This window comes from Clytia hemisphaerica, unplaced genomic scaffold (assembly GCF_902728285.1).
Source record: "Clytia hemisphaerica strain Z4C2 unplaced genomic scaffold, Clytia hemisphaerica genome assembly, whole genome shotgun sequence".
In the NCBI taxonomy this organism is placed as follows: Eukaryota; Metazoa; Cnidaria; class Hydrozoa; order Leptothecata; family Clytiidae; genus Clytia; species Clytia hemisphaerica.
In genome coordinates this window covers 985,948-1,008,348 of record NW_027103253.1, presented here as the reverse complement: position 1 = coordinate 1,008,348, position 22,401 = coordinate 985,948, and the positions used below count along the sequence as shown (strand labels likewise).

Genomic DNA, 22,401 nt, shown 5'->3' with positions numbered 1-22,401 from the left:
TAGGTCAATCATTTCACCAAATATGGGATTCATGAGCAATTCATTTCGGAGGATGTTGATCCAACAACGATGAAAATGAAAGCACAAGCCAGAGAACAATCTTTCATGGATGATATTGATTTTCAAAGGGTCAGAAATTATTAATAATCGACCATGGAATATTCTTTACGTACAATTATTTTTTCTGAGCGAAATACTGTACAGATTTCTTAATATTTATAAGCTACTATACGATTTCTCTGTTAACATCATACAACTGTCATCAAGCTGTTAAGTAGAATGATGCTATTCTAGTCAACATCTTTTTGATGACTCTTTATGGAGGTATTTTTACGGCTCGGGTGCATTCCACACTGAAAGGAAAGTAGCGTGTTGAAAATATGATCTCAATTCAACATTAAATTCTCTATCTCTTACAGGATGCAATTAAGGAACGGTTGAAGAAACATATTTTTCAAAAGTACGATGAAGAGATGTACGATGAAGATGAAGATAAATGTCAAGAAGAAAATGAAAGTGAAAGTGTTGAAAAGATGGCTGACGAGGACGATGACGTCATTGATGATCGTTTTCCCACTGGTGAACAAGACACTACGGAATTCTATGGTTAGCGAGTTTAACCATGGTTGGCTTAAAGTCACATTATATGATAATGAATAATGTTTTTCTTGATTGTTTTTTTTTCTTGAGACTTGAAAATTCAACACGTTTAAAACAAACACTCGCATTAGATCTTCTTTAAATGATAGTACGCAGTTTATAATAAGAAAAGCCTTGTGACTAATTCATTCACAGCTCAGCTCACTTTACTTGAAAATTCTTCTTTTAGAAGAAAACTATGAAGAGGAGCTTTTCCCCATGTCTCATCAACTTGGTCACGTCGCGCGTGTTCAACCCTTCAATGTTCAAGGAATGAAAACGTCCGTCTTGTATGACGACGAGGAAGACTATATACCTAGCCCCAAAACCGCTGTCAAGAATCAGCAGCTCTTTTCGAATAAGTCAATATTTAGCAGCACGTATGTGGATTCAGCAAGGAAACAATCATCAGCTTTTCCCAAATTGGATACTTCCAGACAAGTCAATAATAACAATGAACAAAACAAGTTGAACTCTTCACTTTTTCAACCCATGGTGAATGGTGAAAATAACGCTTTTGAAAGAACGACCAAAATGGCCAAGACAAGTCATCTGTTCAAAAGTGGACTTGTTAGACCCTCTCAAGGTAATAATGGTCCATATTTTCAAAAGTTGGTTTTATGTGACTTGTTCTTTGCACTTGCCTAATCTATCATATCCTAACTTCAATAGACTTTGGAATAGCTGTGCAATATTGCTATGATTATATATTATTTATTATATTACTTAGTAATTTTTGTAGTAATTGTAATCGATTTTTAGGAAAATTATTTATTCGAATAGATTTTTTACTAGAATTGTGTTTTCACTTTTTCAGAATGGAGCAAGAAGTCGCTCTACCGAGCCTGAGTTTGTGAAAGAAAGTGTTTTCGTCAAATGCAAAACTTTTGATATGGTCCCTTACGAACAATCCCTGATGTTCGGTAAAACTCACCTACTTGCAGATGCCAGCTTAACACACGGTCGGGAATACAACACGCGCTGGTCTGCGGACTGGACGTTCGTACACCCTTCCAGCAAGTTGGTTTGAGTTCAGTGGAAGCAAAGAAGCACTGAATCCCACACATTTTCTCATCATCTGTTCACCAACCTTTACCGTCTTTTGGTCTCTGTGATATCAATGTCCATGTTGAGAGAGTGGAGCTGAAAACTAAAGAAGGGATGAAACAATTTATTGAAGTATGTTATTTCATCCTTCCGAACTTAATTTCGATGGACATTGTTGTTTGCATTAGAGGCTTCCGATTTGAGATCATCATTATCCTCAAAGGTGTAGCCATTTCTATAATCTCAGCCCCCTACGTCGAGCTTTAATGGGTTAAGCTTCAGTTTGCTCTCACTCACCTTCTAAAGTGTAAAATCGTACCGTTTAAGACAAATCTAATTTTCGAAAATTGTCAAGAAAAACGACCCCTTGGTGTTTTGAAAAAGGCCCGCTTTTAAACCAATCAAATGACTATTACTCTTTTTCAAGGAATGTTTGGATATTGCATTAAAGTATACCAACTTTGATGACAAAGAAGGTTCAAATGTATTGAATAGTGTCACCATCAAATCAGGTGTAGAAGCTTTGGATGCTTACGTTGAAACTGCAGACGCCTTCAAACAGATCGCTGGTAAATCTTTCCCTTCAATTAAAACTAACTACAGTGGTGGACCCCCAGGTCTGACGTAAATCGTTGATTAGAGGTCACAAAAAAGTTTTAGAAGGATTTTTATTGAATTTCTTTGTTGTTTGCACCTTAATTTTGCCGTTTTGAGGAATTTAAAAAGCGATATTTTTTGGAGATTTTCCTATCGGGCATGATTACAGTAGGTTACGTTGTAGGTAAGTCCTAAATATAAGGTATAGGAAGTTGCGTATTTTTGACCCAAACTGATAACCAAAAAAAATCTATTATGAGCTATCTAAAGTAGATTTTTAGAAATTGCAAAAACATCGACCAGCAATATCGGTCAAATTCGTCAATTTAATCCACAAAAAAAAGGATATTTAAAAGAATTATTTATTACTTTTGGAAAGGAATTTTAAGATACTTTAAATATCTTCAAAACAAAGATTTTAAATTCACTTGCAAAACGCAAAAAATGAGAGCATATGTAAATTCGACCAGTATTCTGGGGGTTCACTATACTTGATTATCCAGATTTTTATTTTATGATCTGATCTTATTTGAAATGACCTTTGATTCAGAACTTCGAAATATATTTTACATTATCACTGGGGAGGTGTAGTCATGAGAAACATTTGTCGAAAGGACATTTAGTCACTTCCTCAAAATGGGATTTTATTTTTACAGATGACAGTGATGTCGGGAATTTCAAAGTTCATTCAGACGCATGGCAACTGGCTGCTGCATTATGGGGCAAACAAGAGACAGGTTAGCATTTCGTCTAGAGACCAACCATAAAAAAATTTGGCGACGATAACAAAAGTCATGCAGGAAGACGGGAAAAAATTTTTGGTCCTTTTTATGAAAGAAAAAACACAAAGTAAACCAACGTTAAAACGTTAAAACGTTAAAATATTCACGTATTGTATACAAAAAGTCACCTTCAAGAAAATTGGAACAGTGGACTGGAAACAAAATTTTTTTTAGGGTCGGCCTAAGAATAGCTTACTTTCATTGAATATTTCATTGAATCTTGATTCCCCCCTCCTTTTCTTGTAGAAAGCGACAATAACTTATACGAAATCCACTCAGCGCGCCGTGAGGCATTATCTAAGTGGCTGTCTAACGTTACTGCTGATCAAATCGAAAATGAAATACAAACACAATTACAGGTAAATATTTTCTATTCTTCTTCACCAAAAAGTGAACTCGTGCCTCGTATATATATCATGTTTCCGTACTCAGATATAATGGTCTCTTTTTAGAACTAATTGTTTCATATTCTTAATTTGATGCTATTAATAAGATGCTTCTCCTTTTTTAGGACGATGGCCATTTATCAGCCATCTTCAGCTTACTATCAGGACGTCAAATCACAAAAGCGTGTCAGGTAGCGCGCGAAAATAAGGAGTATCGATTGGGTTTTTTGTTGGCGCAAGCAGGCGGTGATCATCACCTGAAACATCACTTGCGAAGCCAACTCGCACAGTGGGATGAGAACAACGTAAGATTTTAATCATAATAAAGTTTCCTTTGATCCGATGGAAAATCCTCACATCATCAGGTTTGGACAAAATGGCAAAAGCTGCTCATCTCTCGACAAGCTCCAACCAATATATTCAATATTATTATATCCCTCAAGTCTTTAGCTAATAAATAGTTCCACAAAATAAATACAAGCTTTCGTAAGTTTCGGTACCTTTGTAGGGAAAGTGATTAAGTATAATAATTCAATTTTTATTCCTGCCTTCATCAAAAACAGGTGGATAGTTTTATGAATAAAGATCGATTGAAATTATACGTTCTACTATCTGGCATGATGGTTTGGAAGTCCAATAAAAACACGATTAATTTGTGTCAAGATATGGACTGGAAACGAAGTCTCGCAATGCATTTATGGTAAGTCTCCATCTATAACTTTGAAAAATGCTTAGCGAAGACTTTGCATGGTCTTAAGGTGTAAAGATTCTGTACACGCTTTTTTCTATAAGAATAGTGTACTTTGGATGAAGGTCAAGTATTCTCAACTTCAGTTGAGCTAGAATCTGACAATGTATGTGTGTATGTATGTATGTCTGCCCGAAAACTTTGGGGCAGGCTGGAGACTTCAAAAATGGTCAGATTTGGCCAAAATTTGGCACACTTGATACTTGGGCGAATCCCTGGGGGCGGTTTTTCCTTTTTTTCAAATTTAAGGGCGTGGTCACGAGTTTTCGCCAAAACGAGGCTAAAACTTTGGGGCAGGCTGGAGACTTCAAAAATGGTCAGATTTGGCTGAAATTTGGCACACTTGACCCTTGGGCGAATCCCTGTGGGTGGTTTTTCATTCTTTTAAAATTTCTATTTTAAGGGCGTGGTCATGAGTTTTTAGTTGAAATTGGTTACAATTTTACAATCGGGCCTTCGAATGATTTAAAAACACTGAAGTTGAGCCCAGTGCGGTTAGCACGTTCGACAGTGCTTAAAAAAGTGCCAAAATTGAGAGTGAAATATTCTTAACGTATTCTTACTTTTTTAAACTTAGACTTTTTTACAAACATGAGAAATCATAAATTTGAGAGTTTTGGACTTTTGAGTGAATATTTGGGTTAAAATTACGTTTCTTGCTCAAAGCTTCAATTTATCTCTAACAGAGGAAGCAGTTTTTTCTGTTAACCAAATACAAAATGACTGTATTCTTATCAAATTCTGTGAAATACACCTTGGAGGGTATTCTGAGGGTATTCTTGCAATTTGGCCAATTTTCACCCTGATATTCTTTATAGAAGATATTCCTGTATAAAAAAAAGCGTATACTTCTGTTTGGGAGAGTATTCTAGTTAATCTTAACCATCGATCTAAAAATCATTATTGAGTGTAAGGTTCAGCAGAATAAAATTATCAACCTTGGTTGAATTTACTTTGTATTGTAGCAACAAAACAACGATTTCAGACATGTGACATCGTGAACCCTACCTGGTAAACTCCAACCCAGTCTCCTCACATTTTCCTTGATTATTTACTTTTTTGTTTTTAGGTATTATTGTTCGTCCACATCAACAGTTTTAGATGCTTTCACCGAATACCAAAGTTCTTTTAAAGTAAGTGGCCTTCTCAGTATTTACATTTCCCTCTGTGTTTATTCTTACAAAAAAAACACTGAAAACTTACTGGAACGCTGTTGTCAGACATCAGCCATGAATCCGTTGGTAACATCAGATTATTCTTACAAAAAAACACTGAAAACTTACTGAAACGCTGTTGTCAGACATCAGACATGAATCTGTTGGTAACATCAGATATTTGTTTTTCAGACCTCGAAAAAACCGTTAGTAAAGGGGGGGGGGACCCTTGATAAGTTCTATCGACTAACTAAAAATCGGTTCACTCGAAAAATGCAGGAGATTCGAAGGGCAATTCTTTTGTCAATTCTACACCCTATTAAGCACAATATCAAAAATTTGCCCTGATCTAAGGGGTGCTCTACGAAGTAACACAATTCACTACCTCGGCCGCCTGTCTATCGCAATATTTCTTTTTTTGATAAGCGAAAATGATTTTATGAAGCCACAGAAAACCCTAGACAGGTTTTGTATATTACCAATTTTAAGACTTTTCCTCTTTCTATGTAAGAAAAGTTTAGCAAAAGTAAAACTTTTTTTTCATGGGGTACCCATAACGTTTAGGTATTTTTGTTTTCATCTTCTTATTCTTTTAAAGAGAGTTCTTTATAAAGTCTTTAAAATTTACTTTTTTTAAAATTAAAAATAAGAAAGGATTTAATCATCTGTCATATACTAAAAATAATGATAAAATTTAGCAAAATAACAACAGTTTAACAATGATCATTACATTATGTTGCTGCGCAACAGCAGAAGTTGGGTCCACAATGGTTTGGTGTCCAACTACATCCGCCTTTACCATAGCCATATGTCATTTGACTTATTTTCCCTGCGTCTGGTTGACGTGCGCTTGTGTCGATGGCGAGTTGGGGGTGTTCTTTACGTATATAGATAGCATCAAAACATCCAAAGCTGCAATAAATACACAATTTTTTACAACGCATAAAGTATCCACAGGACAACTTTCTCTATCTTTTTAAGCCACAGCAGGCGAAGCAAATGATGCGCCATCTTTACAAAAAGTAGACCATTTAAATCCCAGCAATTTGTCTTAGTCTCACAAAATGTTCGTTAGTTAACTGCAGTCTACTTTTAGCATATGGCACATTATTTTTCTTCTATTGCTGTGAAGAGGATAAAGAAGTTAAATCAATGTCAATTGAATGTCTTTGTTATTATCTGTTCTATTGATTATGGTTCTACCTAGTGTTTTATAAAAGATAGCGTGGTCAGACCTTGTTCAGAGTTAAAGTTTACTTATTGCTCCAAAATGAATAGACTGTTCTTTTGGTCGATTTTCTGGTTAAAAGCAGTAGCTTTGTCTAAGGAGGTAATTGAAAAGAATTAAATAGGTAATCATACTTTCTTCGTTGGTATCTGATAGTCTTGAGTGCAGCTGCTTTTGCTTGCTGACACATGGTGTTGCAGGTGGGTGCTGTTCCTTGGCAATCTCTTCGGATAGCAAACACAAAGCCAGGTTGCGATAATCGACTTGCGCAATAAGTTTGTGCCATTTCGTCGTAGTAGTTGTAACTTAATCCAAGTCCGCTGCAGTTGGACATCAACATGACGGTGGCAATTAAATTCACGACGGAATACTCTCATAGCGAGATCAACTTCCTGGACACAACGATAACCATAAAGAACAATCGACTAGATTACAAGATCTTCAAAAAACCAACAGATCGGTCATCATACCTCCATAATACCTCATACCACCCAAACAACCTAAAAAACAACATCCCATACGGTCAAGCACTAAGGATAAAAAAGATTTGCTCCAACCCCGAAGAATACAACCAATCCCTCCTCCAAATGAAAGATGCATTCATCAGAAGAGGATACAAAGCTGAAAACCTCAATAAACAGTTCGACAAAGTTAAGATTAAGAACCGGGAAGATCTCCTAAAATACAACAACACCAAGAATAAACAACAAATCGCCTTCATCACTACCTTCAACAAAAACTTACCACCTATCCGTACCTTACTGGAAAAGCACTGGGATATCCTAAACATCAACGAACGGTTTCAAGATACCTTCCAACAAACACCAGTCATTGCGTATAGACGCAACAAAAACTTGAAAGATCTACTTGGACAAACATCAATATCCAACAACAAAGTCTCAAGAAAACAACAAAAACTGAAAGGAAAGTGCCAGCCTTGCTTAACAAGGACAGGAAACCTTTGCTGTAAACAAATAATGTCAACCTCAACCTTCACCAATCAACAAACCAAAAGGACGTACCAGATCTTCCACAACGTTAACTGCAAAAGCACTCGCATCATCTACCTCCTGGAATGCAACAAATGTCACATCCAATATATTGGAAAAAGCGAGACCCAATTCAATCAAAGACTCAATAACCATAGAAGTAATGCATACAGACCACGACAAGAGACAATCCCAGCGTGTAAACATTTCCAGCAAACCAACCACGATTTCAACAGAGACGCAAAGTTCACCATCATCGAACAGATCAACGAGACAGATATAGAAAGAATGAAAAGGATAATACTACAGAGAGAAAACTTCTGGATCAAAGAACTGAGAACCCTCGCACCTCATGGGTTGAACCAAGAACTCAATCTTCTCCAACCGAGCGCCTAAGTCTGATTTACACGTTCATTTTCGATCAAATTCAACTTATCAGATGGCCCCATCTACACCAACCCATTTTCAAGCCGAAATCGCTTAAAATGACGTATTTGTCCAATTTGACGTCAAATAATTTTGTATAAAAACGCTTTTTTTTTCTATAGAAATATCATTCCCTTGAGAACGGACCGAGTCCGAAACATGTCGGGAAAAATCAAAATATAATAGCCGCATTCTTTTTCACCGTCCAACATATATAAAAAATATGTATACAAATACAGCATGATGAATCTTACTTCAAATTTACTAGCAATATATATTTTCTTCTATTTTAAGCTTATCGGAGACAACATTGATTTCGAGCAGATAGTCCGGCATCAAAGCAAGCTGAATCAAAACAAGAGTATTCATTGGTTTCATTATATGGCCGTGAAAGAAAGATTCCACAGTTCTCAAGGTAATTCTTTCGAAGATTGGCGTCATAAGCTCCATTGATGCAATATGATATGATACGATTCATTTCTTTGACCTAAATGGCTTTAGAAAGATTTTTCAAGTTGAAATTACAAGTGTGCCAGCTATTACTCTATTATATCTTGCCACTTCCATTGTTCACATAATTATCTTTTAGATTTGCGTTCAGCTGATTTCTACAAAAACATGGACATTCTTCCAAATGGTCAAGCGCAAAGAACTCTTGAAGATAATTTTACAACATTGATTGCTCGCTCCATCGTTTCATATCTTCCAGCATTTAAATCGTTTAGCAAGCATGTTCCTAAGCATTTAAAGCATCAGTTAACCCATGAAATGTCCAAAAAGTCTGAAGTGGTATGTATGCACGATTCAAACTCTTCTACATTTTTTTTATTATTATTTTGTTTTGACTGTAAAGAAAGAGAAATATAAAACATTAAGTAGTAATTAATATCTTAATCTCAGGTACCGTTGGGTTTGATTTTCCGACAAGAAACAGTCAACGCTGAAATGATTCAGATTATGCAGGAGATGCAAAAATATGTACCAAAACTCTACAATGACGACAAGAGTGTAAAGGATATTGTGGAACCAATTCCATTTGGTGGTGATCAGTTGACAGTAGAGAGAGCTACTAACTGCAAAGTCGCCATGTCAGACGGAAACACAAAGTTTGAGCAACTAAATGGTTTGACTCCAAAATTTGAAGACTGGCATTTGAAGAAAACCCTTTGCGAGGTAAATCTTGCACAACGCTGTGTATAATATTTTCTACATTTTTCAAAAACCAAAATATAAAAATTTTGTGATGCAAAATAACAAAGACCTAATCAGTGAATTTCTCAAATGTTTCATGTTGCAGTTCTTTGTTTGTTTCAAATACCTATTGTTCTACGCTTTCAGGTCAAAGATGACATTTTCAGAAAGATAAAGATTACTCCAAACTGACTTTCATGTCTATTTATTTTAGGCACCAATAATTTTTTTGATATCGCATTTTGAAGTTTTTCCCAAACCCGTGACGTCATTGGGTCCCTTTACCCCTAATGTTATCAACGGTCAATTCGCGAATTTTGAAATTTTTGCGGTCAACAGGTACCTTATGCCCCAAGGGTCCCAAAAAAACAAAAAACGTCAATTTTTTCCAAGGGAAAGTGGGTTTTTAAATTTGCGAAAGATTGACATAGCCTGGTGAACCAAGCAACTTATTCTCAGTGTAATAAAAATGAAACCGCATGCGTACAAAATCCGTAAATCATATAGCGCATCGTAGCTTTAAAATCATTGTTGATGTTTGAATTTTAATGTTTGCTTCGAATAAGTAGCTTGGGAAATGGCCACGGTCATATTCTGACCGCGGAGATTTTCGGCGAAATCACGTGGAACAGTCTAGCCTGATTGGTGGTTGGAAGGCCGAAAATAAAAAGCTGAAGTAATCGGGATACGAGAAAAAAACAAAACATCATCAAATATATCTGACTTTTTCAAGATGGCGTTTGTATCTGTGGTTTCTTGTTTGGACTCTATCTTTGAAAATTCAAACATTAAACTCAAAGCAAAACAAGTCGAGGCTATAAGCAACATTTATTATGGAAGAGACACATTGTGTGTTTTCCCAACAGCATTTGGGAAGAGTTTAATCTATCAGTGCCTCCCAAAATTATTCAAATCAATGGACGATTCACTTTATGATAATCCAACAGTTATTGTGCTTTCACCGCTTGTTGCACTGATCACCAGCCAAGTTTACGAAGCTGGTAAATTGGATTACCTTGGACTGAATGCTTGTGCTCTTGATTTAAAAGAACACTCAAGAATAGTTGATGGAAAATTCAACCTGATTTTTGGCACACCAGAGTCCTGGTTGAACAACTCAAAATGGAGAGATTTTGTTTCGTCAAATTTCATGGTGAACAATTTGGCATGTATTGTGGTTGATGAAGTTCATAAAGTCAGCTGGTAATTTAATTTTTTAATCAAAATAATTCTTCCTTTATGATACTTTTGATATTTCAGAAGACTTGTGGCTGCGTATATTGTTTTTTTTAAAGACTTAAGTTTAATTTAAAGAGAGGAATGGAGAGATGTTTACTGTGCTGTTTTATCATCATCACATAGTTTTGTTTTCATATGTAAAATTGTGAGCTAAGTGTTAAGTAAACATTTTTTTATTATACGTACTGTTAAAAAATATATTTCGGCACAATTCACTTGTTCATTAAATTTTAAGAAGTTTTTTTTCTCGCACACATCCATATAATTTCTGTTTAAGTAACAAAGATTTAATTTAAGTTTTTTTTGTTTTGTTCAGGGGTGAATCCACAAAAGGTTCAAAGGCCTTTCGAGAGACTTTCAGTCGGATCGGTGAATTACGTTCAACTTGCAGACAAAATGTCCCTGTTCTTGCTCTGAGTGCTACAATCGATTTGGACTTGACTCAGTTGGTTATTGGAAGTTGCAATTTGTCAAAGTCGTTGAAAATTATATCAACATGCAGTGACCGTCCAAACATTTTCCTTGAAGTTATCAAAGTTCCGAAACAAGAGAATGTTGAATGCCTCCATTGGATTCTCTCAATTTTAGCTAAAGATGTTCACGAATCACCCAAATTTGTTATCTTCTGTAAATTTGTTGATACAGCTGGTATAGTATATCAACAACTGAGAAGATTTAAAAAAAAAGCAAGACCTGACCTTAATCCAAAAGACCTTATTGGCATATTCCACGCAGAAACCAGGAAGAAAAAGAAAAATATCGTCTTGGAATCTTTAACAGAAGTGGTCTCGTTAAAAGTTATTGTTGCAACAAGTAGCTTGGGGTGTGGGGTCAACATGAAAGATGTTCGGTACATTATTCATTATGGTCCTGCATTCCATTTGGTTGATTACTGCCAACAGGTTGGTCGAGCAGGTAGAGATGGTAGCAGTAAGTGCCATGCTATTTTATACAGTTTTCCCCACCACGCCCATGTCAGCCGGTCAATGAAGAAATTTGTCACGCAAAAAACAAGTGCCTCAGATCAACCCTATATACACCCTTTAATGAAAACTGCGAAAAAGTGGAACCATTGAACCCTGGCCATTCTTGTTGTTCGTTTTGTGCTTTAAGTTGTGACTGTGATGGTGGTTGTGACTATACCTTGTTACCAAAAGTTGAAGAAATGGAAATTTGCAGTGAGAAAAAGGTTATCAGAAATGTCTCAGATGAAAGTAAAAATTTGGTCCGTGAAATGTTAGTTGAATCGCATGAGCAACAGAGTTCACTACTTCCTCTACTCACTCCTCCTGAACTGGTCACTGGTTTAAGTGAGACTGTGATTGAAAGTGTGGTGCAAAATCTACCTTACATTGACTCAGTTTCTTTCATCATTGGTGAATTAAAAGTTTTGAATCAACGTTGTGCCAAAGAAATTGCAATTATTGTAAAGGAAGCTTTTATCGATGAAGATGATGAGGAAACTGTTTTCCTTGACTTGAATGATGATTGTTATGCTGAAGAAAATGATAATGAAACATCTGCTATTGGTCAGAGTTTACCAACAACTGACTATGAATGTCTGTCTGAATATTCACTTAGTTCAGACAATTATAGTAGCTTAGAGGACAGTGACTATTAGCATTCATTTTATGATATTTTTATATTTTTTAATATTTTCTTACATTTTCACACTATTTATTATGTATATTTTTTAAATTATTTCACTTATTTACTTTGTTTACTTTAAGTAGATTAATTTTTGGATGGATTAAGTTTTGCAAACTCTGGCCATTTTTGTGAAGTTAAATCTTGTGAAATATTTAATTTCAGGATTTTTTGCAAAATTAAGTTCACTCAAAAATTAATTGACTTTTTAAAAGTCTCAAAAAGCTGGAAGTGCAAGTACTTTCAAAGATTTATAGAAATTTATTCATTTTGATTTTTTTTAAAGATAGTCCACGTCCATAATGAAATTAAATATTACAGGGGAACCTTGTTTTCAAATGACTTTGTCCTAAATTAGAAGATGTTCTTGGCACATTGTTTTAAAATTTCATCAATTTTGTCTCAAAATATTCCAGAAAAAATCCTAAAACTTAAGCTCATTTTTAGTTTGGGTGTTCTGAGATGATGTTTGTATACAAAATGTACCAAATTGATTTTAAAATGTTGAAATTGAATTTTAGCCTCTAGTTTTATTTCCTTTCTTTTTATCTTATGACTATATACATTGGAGGTTATATTTTACATAATATATACACTATTTATATTCACAAAATCAATAGTTACCAGTGTACCTATGGTCAAATGAGTTCTAAGCATGTTATATTTTTGCATCTTTAACAAGGCTTCTCAACTCTGTATTATGTAAAATGTCAACTCTTTATTTGGCTCAATTAAAAAAATGAAAATCGAATCAAAATTTGAAAATCAATCCTAAATAAAAAATATCTGATTTATAGAAAATAAAGAAAATAAGCTGAACTCTACATTTGCCCATAAAATAAAACTTATTTCACACAACAACATTTTTAGTCTTGAAATAAGTCTTTAAATTCACTTTCTTTCAAACGTAACCAATTGGTAAAGGCATCGACATCAAGTTTTTTCAAAAAACACTTTTCAAACTTTGGGAATGATTCATGCTCCTTTCCTGGTTTATGCTTGAATACATCGGCTTGGTTATAGGCTTCAGCAAGTTTCTTTACGTCGTCATAGGTTTTCGGTTGAGCTCTATGTCCTTTAATGCTTTTGATATCGAGATTGGATTCAACATTCTGGATGATTTGGCTAAGTTTTCTTACAGAATGAGAGACACGTTCCGCATTCTTTTCATTCAAGTTAGATCTGAGTCCTTTTAACTGTTCCTTCAAAAAATTATTTTGATGTTCAAGATGTAAATCGATACTAATGTTTCGACCAGGAGAACCAACAGTGTTAATAAATCTACACCAAATCAGTTTAAATGCGTTTTCAGGTTGAAGTTTAATCTGATGAAATAATTTTATCATAGAATAAGTGTACTGGTGATGGTTGGTGGCTTTAAAATACAGCAAAACAAATTTGTAACATCTCATTAATCTTTCGCCATCGCCCTCTCTTATCGCGTCGTTAATGTTACGGATGAACAGATTAAAAGTGAATAAAGCCTTTTGGTACTCAAGGGTGTAGTCTTCTTTGTCCTCATTCTCAGTTTCTTGTTCATTTGCTTGCTCCTTCTGTGCATTTTCTTGCTCTTGAGCAGCTTTTTCAGCTTCTACAGCTTTTCTAAATTATGAATAATACTAAAAATTATCTATAACATTATTCTATATTTCATGTCATTAATAGGCTTGGAAAAATATCATGTTCATTTTTTAACATATTCAAAAGTTGTTAGAATTTTATATTTACACTTTAAAATTTGAGTTATATGTTTCTATTTAGCTTAAAAAAAGAGAGTACAAGGTATTCGAACTTAGTTGAAATATTCAAATCGTTAAATTTACCTGTCATAGCCGTGCTTTTTAATCTCGTGATTGTCTCTAGCCAGTTTTCTCTGAAATGGTTTGTGTTTACACTCTCCAGATTCAGCTTTGATACAATCAAACAATTCTTTGGGTTTTGCTGGTTGGCTTTTTGTTTGTAGCTGTGTGCGAACTCTTTCAATCGAGTCATCGTACGTTACAATGTATCTAAAGAAAATTTAAGGCATATCTTTTAATTGAATGGGATCCTATTCCTATCGCATTAATGTATTAGGATACTTATCATTCTATTATTTATGTCCTGCTTGAAAATCTTTTTGTTTGTTCTGTCTTGTCTTTCTGTGTTTTTAGAGTTATGAGTAGTTGAAAGTTTTATATTTCTTTGACTATATTTTTTATATTTTTTGAGTAATTATATTTATATTTTCACTCACTGTTCAAGCATTGATTCCACTGCAGAGTAGAGCCACTCAGCTTTATCTTCATTTGAGGATTTTTTAATCTCGACTGGCACAGGATCATCTAGACAAAAAGTTATGTTTATATTATTTTTTGATTATGTTTGAATTTCTTTCTTTCACTAAAAAAGATTCTCTTGTATACAGGTTAAAGTGAAAGTGGACCCTTAAAATATCACTATTTATAATACTAAAAATACTCACCTTCTATATTTTTCATACCAAAGTAAGTCATCGCAATTGATACAATTTGTGCATCGAGCTCTTTATCAGTGTATTCTGAGTAAGCGTTGAATGCTTTATGAGGCCCCTTTTTGGCATTGGTGCAACGAAGTACATTCATAGCCCATTGAGAAGTTCCGAATTGACTTCCAGAGTTTGGGTGACCAAATATGCTCTCTTTGACCTGAAGATAAAATGAGAATTATTATTTTCAAATTTAATATATATCTTTAAACTTTTTTTAATGATATATATAAGGCATAATCACACATTTGATTTACAAGACCATTTATTTAGAGTGCTTATCAGAATTAGTTACCACCAATCCTTGCCCTAACTTACGTCACTGAAAGTTCTTTTTAAATGCCAGTCTTCAAATTTGGGGAGAAGCCCATCCAATCTTTCGAAAGCCGTGTCACCATCCGACATTGCACGTAACAACGACCCCGATCGAATTTCAGTCTTCTGATCGCCACCAAAATGGATTTGTTGTAATACCTGAAAACATATTTTAGACAACCTTAGAGAATTCTTTTTTAAATTAGCCAATTATTATATGAAAATCTTACATTCATGATTCATTATTTCATAGTTTATCTGATTCTGATCTGATTTATCTTGTTAATATTAAAAGGTGAAAATTGTTGTTAAAAAAACTTTAAGTAGAACATACTTCCGTTTCGTTTTCTTCATTAACAAAAATAAAAACTTGCAATGGAAAATCTTATAAAAAACACTTAAAAAGCTGCTTTTTCCAACAAATTCAACTACTACAACCAACTAGTTGACCAAATGGCATCGGCTACATCATCCGTAAGGCCAAAACAATCTACTGCTTCTAAGAAAATCTTAATGAAAGACGATATCATTATATGCACCGAAAATCGATGTGTTGACGACAGGGATTCAGATTCGCTAACCTGTGCAAAATGTAAGAGATCCATTCACTACAGATGTTGTATGCTTCCTGCATTCCATATTCAAACACTCAAAGCCAACAGAACCCAGAAATACATTTGTATCAACTGCGTTGAAGTTGAACCCAAGCTGCTCGAACTGGTCCCCAAGAAGGAAAAGGCTCAACCATCGCTTCAAACCCAAAATGAAATCAAACGCCTTCGCAGAGAAATCGACGCATGCGAAGGAATTATAAAAAGTAGTCGTGACTTTGAGGATCACCTCAAGAAACAGCTTGAAGATAAAGACGCAGATCTCCAACTCTTGAAAAATGATTTGAAAGCTGACCCCGGCCTGCATACACTCGAGTTTGCTGAAAAGAAATTCGAACGAAAGCTTGACGAATTCAAGGACAGTATCCTGTCAACAATAAAGAACGAATGCCAACAAGCTATGAAATCGTATTCAGAAGCCACAAAATCTGGTCTCCCTCAACAACCGACGAGTGACACGAGCGGAATCAAACTTGCGATTAAACAAGCCAGAGACGAAGAGATCGCTCTTGAGATGGAGAAGAGGAGAAGAGCCACGAACATCATCGTTCACGGAATAAAAGAAGAAGAACAGGTATGCGATAATAGTGACAAAAATAATCATACTAGGGACTGTGAATGGGCTGATCAATTAATTAAGGATTTGCATGTTTCTTCTAAGATCAAAAAAATATTTAGAATAGGTAAGAAACCAAATCGTCCACTGTTAATTTGCCTCGATAGTGAAGATGATAAACTTAAGATCATGGGAAATCTCCCATCACTTAAAGGTAACGATACTTATAAAGGCATAAGTATCACAGAAGACCTATGTAGGTCCCAACGTGAAAAGTATAAAGAGCTATCACAACAGGCGAAAGACCTAAATGATGACCTAGAAACCGATGAATTTATTTATCGGGTTCGAGGATCGTCAAAAAACGGCTTCGACATAAAGAAGGTGTACAACAAAACACAAAAACGATACAACAACCCAATCAATCAATAAAACCGATCGATAACGATAACGACAGCTTGAATGAAAACCCACCTAACAAAAACGATTCAAAAAACACAACCACGACAATTAGTGAACTTACTATCATCTACACAAATGCAGACCAAATGACATCTAAGAAGAAAAATGAACTTTTAAAGCACGTCGCTACTGAACAACCTCATATAATTGCGATCACCGAAGTCAACACCAAACGGATCGCTGAGAGAAAAGATCAAGACTACTCAATTGAGAATTATTCTACACCATATAAAACTAACATAGGAATACAAAAAAAGAGAGGAATCATCATTCTAGTCCACAAGTCTATTGATCACCTCATCCTACAAATACAAACGAAAGTTGAATTTGAAGAGACTTGTCTGTTAGAAATTGCAATGGAGAACAAAGACACCATGTTACTCGGATGTCTTTATAGAAGCCCGACAAAAACTGAAACAAATATCTTCGATGAAAATAACAAGAACATGAATAAGCTCATAAAAGATCTCTGCTTAAATCCGAAATACACTCATATATGTCTTATAGGTGACTTTAACTATAAGAAAATCGATTGGGTCCATTGGTCCTCACCTTGTGAAGAAGATAGCGACGAGGAGAAATTCCTTGATGCTTTAAGAGACTGTTTTTTATACCAACATGTCCTTGAGCCGACACGGCGACGAGGCACCGACAAACCGTCAATACTCGATCTCATCCTTACAGGGGAAGAAAATCAAATTTCCGAGATAAAATACCTTGCCCCACTCCATCTCAGTGATCACAGTGTCCTCTCCTTTAAATTCTATGGCTATTTCACAATTAAAAACGAGCTTGATAGATATCAATACAGCAAAGCCAACTACCAGTTTATGAGATCTCATCTAAGCCATATCAATTGGTCTATCGAATTCATCCAAAATTCGATTGAATTAGATGTGAATGAGAGTTGGGACCTATTCCTTAAACAAATGATCGAGCTCCGAAACCTCTATGTGCCACTTACCCACAATAAGAACAACCTGTCAAATCAAAGAAGGAAAGGGAAGCATCCCTTAGATCCAAAAATTTGTCAGATAATTAAAGAGAAACGTAAGGCGCATAGAAAATGGATCATCTCACTTCAAAATGACGACACTGAGAGACGTAGAAGGGAGTACGTAAGATGGCGCAACGCCGCTAATAGTGCCCTGACTCGCTCCAAGAGAGAGTTCGAAAAAAAGATCAGCGAACAATCAAAAACAAATCCAAAAAGATTCTGGAAATATGTACGCAGCAATCTGAAAGCAAGAACGGGAATACATCCTCTCCTCGAAAACCCTAATAATGAAAATTCGATCAAATATGATGACAAAAGTAAAGCCAACATACTCCAGAGCCAATTCTGTAGTGTCTTTACACGTGAGCCACTTGAACAACTCCCTGAATTCCATTCCAGGACGGATAAAGAAGTAGAGATAAATATACTAACTGAAACTATTAAAAAGGAGCTCAAGGCGCTAAATCCAAACAAATCCATGGGGCCAGATGAACTTCACCCAAGGATGCTCAAGGAGCTCGCTGAATATATTGCAGAACCGCTTTTCCTTATAATGACAAAATCTCTCAACGAAAGTTGTCTCCCAAACGACTGGAAGCATGCTAATGTATCACCTGTTTACAAAAAAGGAAACAAAAATATAGCTGAAAACTACCGTCCGATTAGCCTGACATCCATTGTGTGTCGAATGATGGAAAAGATTCTTAAAACACATATTATGTCACATCTAGAGCAAGAGAAACTACTTTCTAACAAGCAACATGGTTTTATCAATCGCCGATCAACAGTAACACAACTGCTAAACTATCTAGATGTGTGTACCGAAGACATTGCTAACGGTAAAGCTGTTGACGCAGTATACTTTGACTTTGCAAAGGCATTTGACTCAGTTCCCCACCAAAGGCTCTTAATCAAATTAGAAGCCTACGGAATAAGAAATAAGTTGCTTGAATGGATCAGATACTTCCTGAAGGATCGATTTCAGATAGTTAAAGTAAATGGAGCTGAATCCGAAAAACAATTAGTTCTTAGTGGAGTACCCCAAGGTAGTGTCCTAGGGCCTACCCTTTTCGTTCTATACATCAACGATTTACCGGATTCAATTAAATCACAACTCTTTCTATTTGCTGACGACACTAAACTTGTCAATAAAGTAGAATCAATTGAAGATGCACTTATAATCCAGGAGGACATCGATCGACTACAGCAATGGTCAGATACGTGGCTTTTAAAATTTCATCCCGACAAATGTCATGTACTAACGTTAGGTAAGCCGAATATAATTAAACATGTACATCAATACACACTCGGAGGAAATTTACTGAAACATGTACAATTCGAAAAGGATCTCGGAGTTATATTTGACCAAAATCTCTCATTCGACCAACATATATCAAACCAAGTAAAAAAGGCAAACTCAATGGCTGGTCTAATTAGAAGAACCTTCACGTATCTCAACTCCTGAATTATTCCGTAAACTTTACATAACATTTGTCAGGCCCCACCTAGAATATGCACAAGTCATTTGGTCACCAAAACTGAAAAAAACACAAAAAACTTATAGAAGGTGTTCAGCGGCGCGCTACAAAAACGGTTGAAACATGTGGACGACTATGTTATGAAAGCAGACTACAAAGAATTGGAATCCCAAGTCTAAAATATAGGCGTGCGGTAAGTGATATGGTTGAGATCTTTAAACATTTAAATCACTATGAAAAATCGTGTGTTCCTAAGAAATTTAACCAACGAATAAGACCAATGAGAACACATAATTCTGAACTGGTAAGAATTTTCGGGAACGATGGTGTCCGTGGACCCCAGAGTAACTCCCTTTACTATCGGGGCATTCAACAGTGGAATAGCCTACCTGAAAAAGTAGTTAAATCATCTACAATACAAGAGTTTAAAGAAAACCTCGGTCTAGCTTGGAAAGAGAAAATGTCTGAGTATGATTGAAACTGTCACTATTGTTGCATATCTGTTTGAAGTTAACCTTTGTAATAAACCAAACCAATGTATGAGCGATTTATAGAGGCCCATGTGCTTGCACGGTGGCCTGGAAATCTGTAAAACATTATTATTATTAACATACGTAGGGACGTATTCCTTTTGAAGATGGTCCAATATCTTGAACATTCCCGAAGACTCGTTTTCGTTCTCGAATAAAAGACCGAGTGGTACCTGGTAAAAGAAATGAAAATGTAGGTTAATCTGGCTTATTAAAAAATAGTATACGAAAGAAAATTTAACAACAAACTGAAAACGAAGTAATAAATTGATTTGTCTTAGACCTACCACCTCTGACGGTTTGGATATTTCCTCTGAAAAGTCATGTTTCATATGTTTTGGAATTACTTTCTGAAACATCTTAAAGGACGGCATAAATTTTGCGATTGATCGGCTGACAAGGAATTTGAAATCGTCCAAAACCTCTGTTGAATCAGATACACTTGGCAGAATCGAAAAATTTTGATAATCTTCTGTGGTCTTGTTGTCTGTTGGAAAAAAAAAGAGGATTCTAATAAAAAATATTTTATAATTTATACACTTTATAGCACCCCCCTAAACAGTGGTTAATCTCTTTTACCATATGCTTTAATTTAACCCTAATTTGACACTATTAACCCTACACAAAATTCCCATCCCCTCAACTAAAGAAATGATACAACGCTAGAAGTCTAGCTGTGAACCTTGTGCTTTCATGACCCTGTCTTTTGAAGCTATCACATTAAACCAATGCAATGACTTGTTCGGATTCTTTATGCCTTGATGTCTAACTTGTTGTTCAATGTCCAGGTTGTCTCCGGTAATCTGATGAATACAAATCAATTATTTATAAGCAGATTAAATATTTTTAGCTGTTTGTAAAGGAGTAATAAGCTAAGGATTTTTGAATTTGATGATCAGTATCAATATTTTCTAAATCTCAACAATAGTGAAATCAAGAGAAAAATCGATTAACCTGGTACTCGGGTTTAGAATCTTCGTTATTTTCGATCTGCTCTTTCCACTTTTTGACATCATAATCGTGATTTTTACTCAGCTTTTTGTTTTTCTTTAAACCAGTAGTGTAGGAGTTTGTTAAGCCCAATTTATTGTACCACTTGAAACTACTTTTTTTTGCGCCTGAGGCAAAAAGCAATTGATCATTGCGGTGAGCCAACAACACCCCTTTACTTGTAGAATACCTTGTATGGAAGTAAAAAGTGAAAATGAAAATAAAATTTTGATTTTCTTCAAAATATTTCAAGCAAAAAAAAATAGTCCGGGAGGGCTCTCAATTTTATAACTACGGTTTCGCTGAGTTTGAACAAAATATTTCTACGATTTTCTCAAATTTCTGACCCATACTAGAGTACTCTGATTCGCAGACCTATACTTCCCATAAGAAACTCTTTTGCTAGAGGATGAGCAGAAGCCTAATGCTAGAGCAACTTGCTTTGTCAGAACTTATCCTTTCTTGTGTAGGTCGGATATGATATATGTGCCTTCTCCTAGTCCTTCTAGCCCAACAGAATGACTCCACCTCTCATATCCTACTCTCGGGTGCCGAATAAACGGCCTACCCGCTTGTTAAATTTTTCGTATTTTTCCAACCCGGGGGGTTATTAATATTAGGACCCCCCTCCCAGTTAATTTTTCCACCCCCCCCCCGTTGTTTATCTGGCACTCGAGAGTATGCCTAAATTGCTGTTAATAATTTTTGCTTAGCATTTTTCGAATTTCCAAAACAATCATAACTAACCTAGCTTTACACATCACTCCATAGCAAGTAGATTTGGGTCCGATTTTTGGGTCTTCCTTTGTAACTTTCATAACGGCATTTAGTACTGTCGATATCAACGGGCAAAAGCTGTCCATTTCTGCACAAAGCTTCTTTTCGTTGACGTTACAAATCGATTCTAGGGAGGTGTCTGACATTTTCGTACTGCTAAAAGCTTTAGAAATTTCTATCTCGGAGATTTCAGCGATTCTTTTCAAATCATTTTCATCTATTTCATAGGTTCCCACCGACGGTCTCTAGAAAGAGGGAAAGCCCATAGGTAAAAACAATGGTATCGTAAAAATTCCATAATCCTAGCAAACAATGCACTTCTTTTTATAAGCATGCTGGAAAATCCGTTTAAAGCGAAATTTCGTTTTTAGCCTCAGATAAAATATTTAAAGCGTACGATCTTATCCTTGATTTGATGAAAATTTTCAATTTTTTTTTGAAAAACTGATTCGAATCAGAATCAAAAGAAACGGCTAAAAATGTTAGGATGTTATTATGCTTATCAAAAAAGAGTGTTTAAAACCCTATAGACGCTTGAAAAAACCTAAAGCGTCATTTCAAAGTACTGACTAGTAGTTATATGATACAATTAAGATTGAAGCAGAAAATTGAATTATATTATGACTCTTACCGTCTGTATCTCCTCAAAAGACACTCTTTTTCTTTTACATCCAGTATTTTTTACCCATGATTCCCTAATTTCGTCCTTTTCCTTGATGGATTTTATATTTCTGTGACATTTTTTACAGATGCTTTCGTTTTCATAAATGTGAGTAAATTCAATGCCGATACTTTTTAAATCGTCAACAATTTCTTTACTTTTGAGAATATTTCGTCTAGCCTCTCCTCTTTCAAATTCTTTGCAACATAGTTTACAGCCCGACGATGAACATGAGGGTGAAGGCTCCTCCCTGACATCCATGCCTATCTCGTTATCTTCTCAAGATTCAATTAAAAATGTCTTCCACTCACACAATCGTTTCATTTTTTTTCACTCTTCTCTCTTACGTAGGCCATTTTTGGACGAATCGTTGAAAATGCACACTTAGCAAGGACATAAAGCCATAGGGAGGGAGTGTGAGACAGACATGGTTAGTTATGGCGTC

General features: G+C 35.4%; 5 protein-coding genes across 5 annotated transcripts; 3 read left to right on the top strand and 2 right to left on the bottom strand.

The window, feature by feature from the left end:
- Position 1: 1 nt before the first annotated feature.
- On the top strand, positions 2-1,313 carry LOC136798088 (uncharacterized). Its single transcript, XM_067054679.1, has 3 exons — positions 2-129; positions 420-606; positions 830-1,313. Exons 1-3 carry the CDS (start codon positions 70-72, stop codon positions 1,285-1,287), a joined length of 705 nt encoding a protein of 234 aa, XP_066910780.1. The 5' UTR covers positions 2-69; the 3' UTR covers positions 1,288-1,313.
- A 391-nt stretch (positions 1,314-1,704) lies between these two features.
- Positions 1,705-5,485, top strand: LOC136797535 (nuclear pore complex protein Nup98-Nup96-like). The gene is made up of 7 exons (XM_067054118.1): positions 1,705-1,818; positions 2,114-2,255; positions 2,940-3,020; positions 3,312-3,424; positions 3,577-3,756; positions 4,015-4,151; positions 5,269-5,485. Exons 1-7 carry the CDS (start codon positions 1,801-1,803, stop codon positions 5,483-5,485), a joined length of 888 nt encoding a protein of 295 aa, XP_066910219.1. The 5' UTR covers positions 1,705-1,800.
- A 4,140-nt stretch (positions 5,486-9,625) lies between these two features.
- On the top strand, positions 9,626-12,475 carry LOC136798077 (bifunctional 3'-5' exonuclease/ATP-dependent helicase WRN-like). Its single transcript, XM_067054670.1, has 2 exons — positions 9,626-10,390; positions 10,743-12,475. Exons 1-2 carry the CDS (start codon positions 9,921-9,923, stop codon positions 11,500-11,502), a joined length of 1,230 nt encoding a protein of 409 aa, XP_066910771.1. The 5' UTR covers positions 9,626-9,920; the 3' UTR covers positions 11,503-12,475.
- A 2,048-nt stretch (positions 12,476-14,523) lies between these two features.
- Positions 14,524-15,246, bottom strand: LOC136797524 (uncharacterized). The gene is made up of 3 exons (XM_067054107.1): positions 15,229-15,246; positions 14,898-15,053; positions 14,524-14,739 (listed from the first exon to the last, which is right to left on the bottom strand). The coding sequence occupies exons 2-3, from the start codon at positions 14,982-14,984 to the stop codon at positions 14,524-14,526; spliced, it is 303 nt and encodes a 100-aa protein (XP_066910208.1). The 5' UTR covers positions 14,985-15,053; positions 15,229-15,246.
- Positions 15,247-19,258: 4,012 nt separating this feature from the next.
- On the bottom strand, positions 19,259-22,172 carry LOC136797507 (uncharacterized). Its single transcript, XM_067054089.1, has 7 exons — positions 21,927-22,172; positions 21,266-21,540; positions 20,483-20,708; positions 20,211-20,331; positions 19,816-20,015; positions 19,609-19,701; positions 19,259-19,387 (listed from the first exon to the last, which is right to left on the bottom strand). The coding sequence occupies exons 2-7, from the start codon at positions 21,439-21,441 to the stop codon at positions 19,259-19,261; spliced, it is 945 nt and encodes a 314-aa protein (XP_066910190.1). The 5' UTR covers positions 21,442-21,540; positions 21,927-22,172.
- Between the last annotated feature and the right edge of the window lie 229 nt (positions 22,173-22,401).

What these genes read in the sequence shown, in the direction of transcription:
- LOC136797535 (XM_067054118.1), top strand. An exon ending in CGCCTTCAAACAGATCGCTG is followed by an intron (nt 2,256 to 2,939) that starts GTAAATCTTTCC and finishes TTATTTTTACAG; the next exon opens with ATGACAGTGATGTCGGGAAT. An exon ending in AAATACAAACACAATTACAG is followed by an intron (nt 3,425 to 3,576) that starts GTAAATATTTTC and finishes CTCCTTTTTTAG; the next exon opens with GACGATGGCCATTTATCAGC.
- LOC136797507 (XM_067054089.1), bottom strand. Translation starts at nt 21,441, where the DNA reads ATGTCAGACACCTCCCTAGAATCGATTTGTAACGTCAACGAAAAGAAG. An exon ending in GGAGTGATGTGTAAAGCTAG is followed by an intron (nt 20,709 to 21,265) that starts GTTAGTTATGAT and finishes CTTCCATACAAG; the next exon opens with GTATTCTACAAGTAAAGGGG. An exon ending in TATCCAAACCGTCAGAGGTG is followed by an intron (nt 19,702 to 19,815) that starts GTAGGTCTAAGA and finishes TTCTTTTACCAG; the next exon opens with GTACCACTCGGTCTTTTATT.
- LOC136798077 (XM_067054670.1), top strand. Translation starts at nt 9,921, where the DNA reads ATGGCGTTTGTATCTGTGGTTTCTTGTTTGGACTCTATCTTTGAAAAT. An exon ending in GAAGTTCATAAAGTCAGCTG is followed by an intron (nt 10,391 to 10,742) that starts GTAATTTAATTT and finishes TGTTTTGTTCAG; the next exon opens with GGGTGAATCCACAAAAGGTT.
- LOC136797524 (XM_067054107.1), bottom strand. Translation starts at nt 14,984, where the DNA reads ATGTCGGATGGTGACACGGCTTTCGAAAGATTGGATGGGCTTCTCCCC. An exon ending in TAAAAAGAACTTTCAGTGAC is followed by an intron (nt 14,740 to 14,897) that starts GTAAGTTAGGGC and finishes TTTTATCTTCAG; the next exon opens with GTCAAAGAGAGCATATTTGG.
- LOC136798088 (XM_067054679.1), top strand. Translation starts at nt 70, where the DNA reads ATGAAAATGAAAGCACAAGCCAGAGAACAATCTTTCATGGATGATATT. An exon ending in ATGATATTGATTTTCAAAGG is followed by an intron (nt 130 to 419) that starts GTCAGAAATTAT and finishes TATCTCTTACAG; the next exon opens with GATGCAATTAAGGAACGGTT. An exon ending in AGACACTACGGAATTCTATG is followed by an intron (nt 607 to 829) that starts GTTAGCGAGTTT and finishes TTCTTCTTTTAG; the next exon opens with AAGAAAACTATGAAGAGGAG.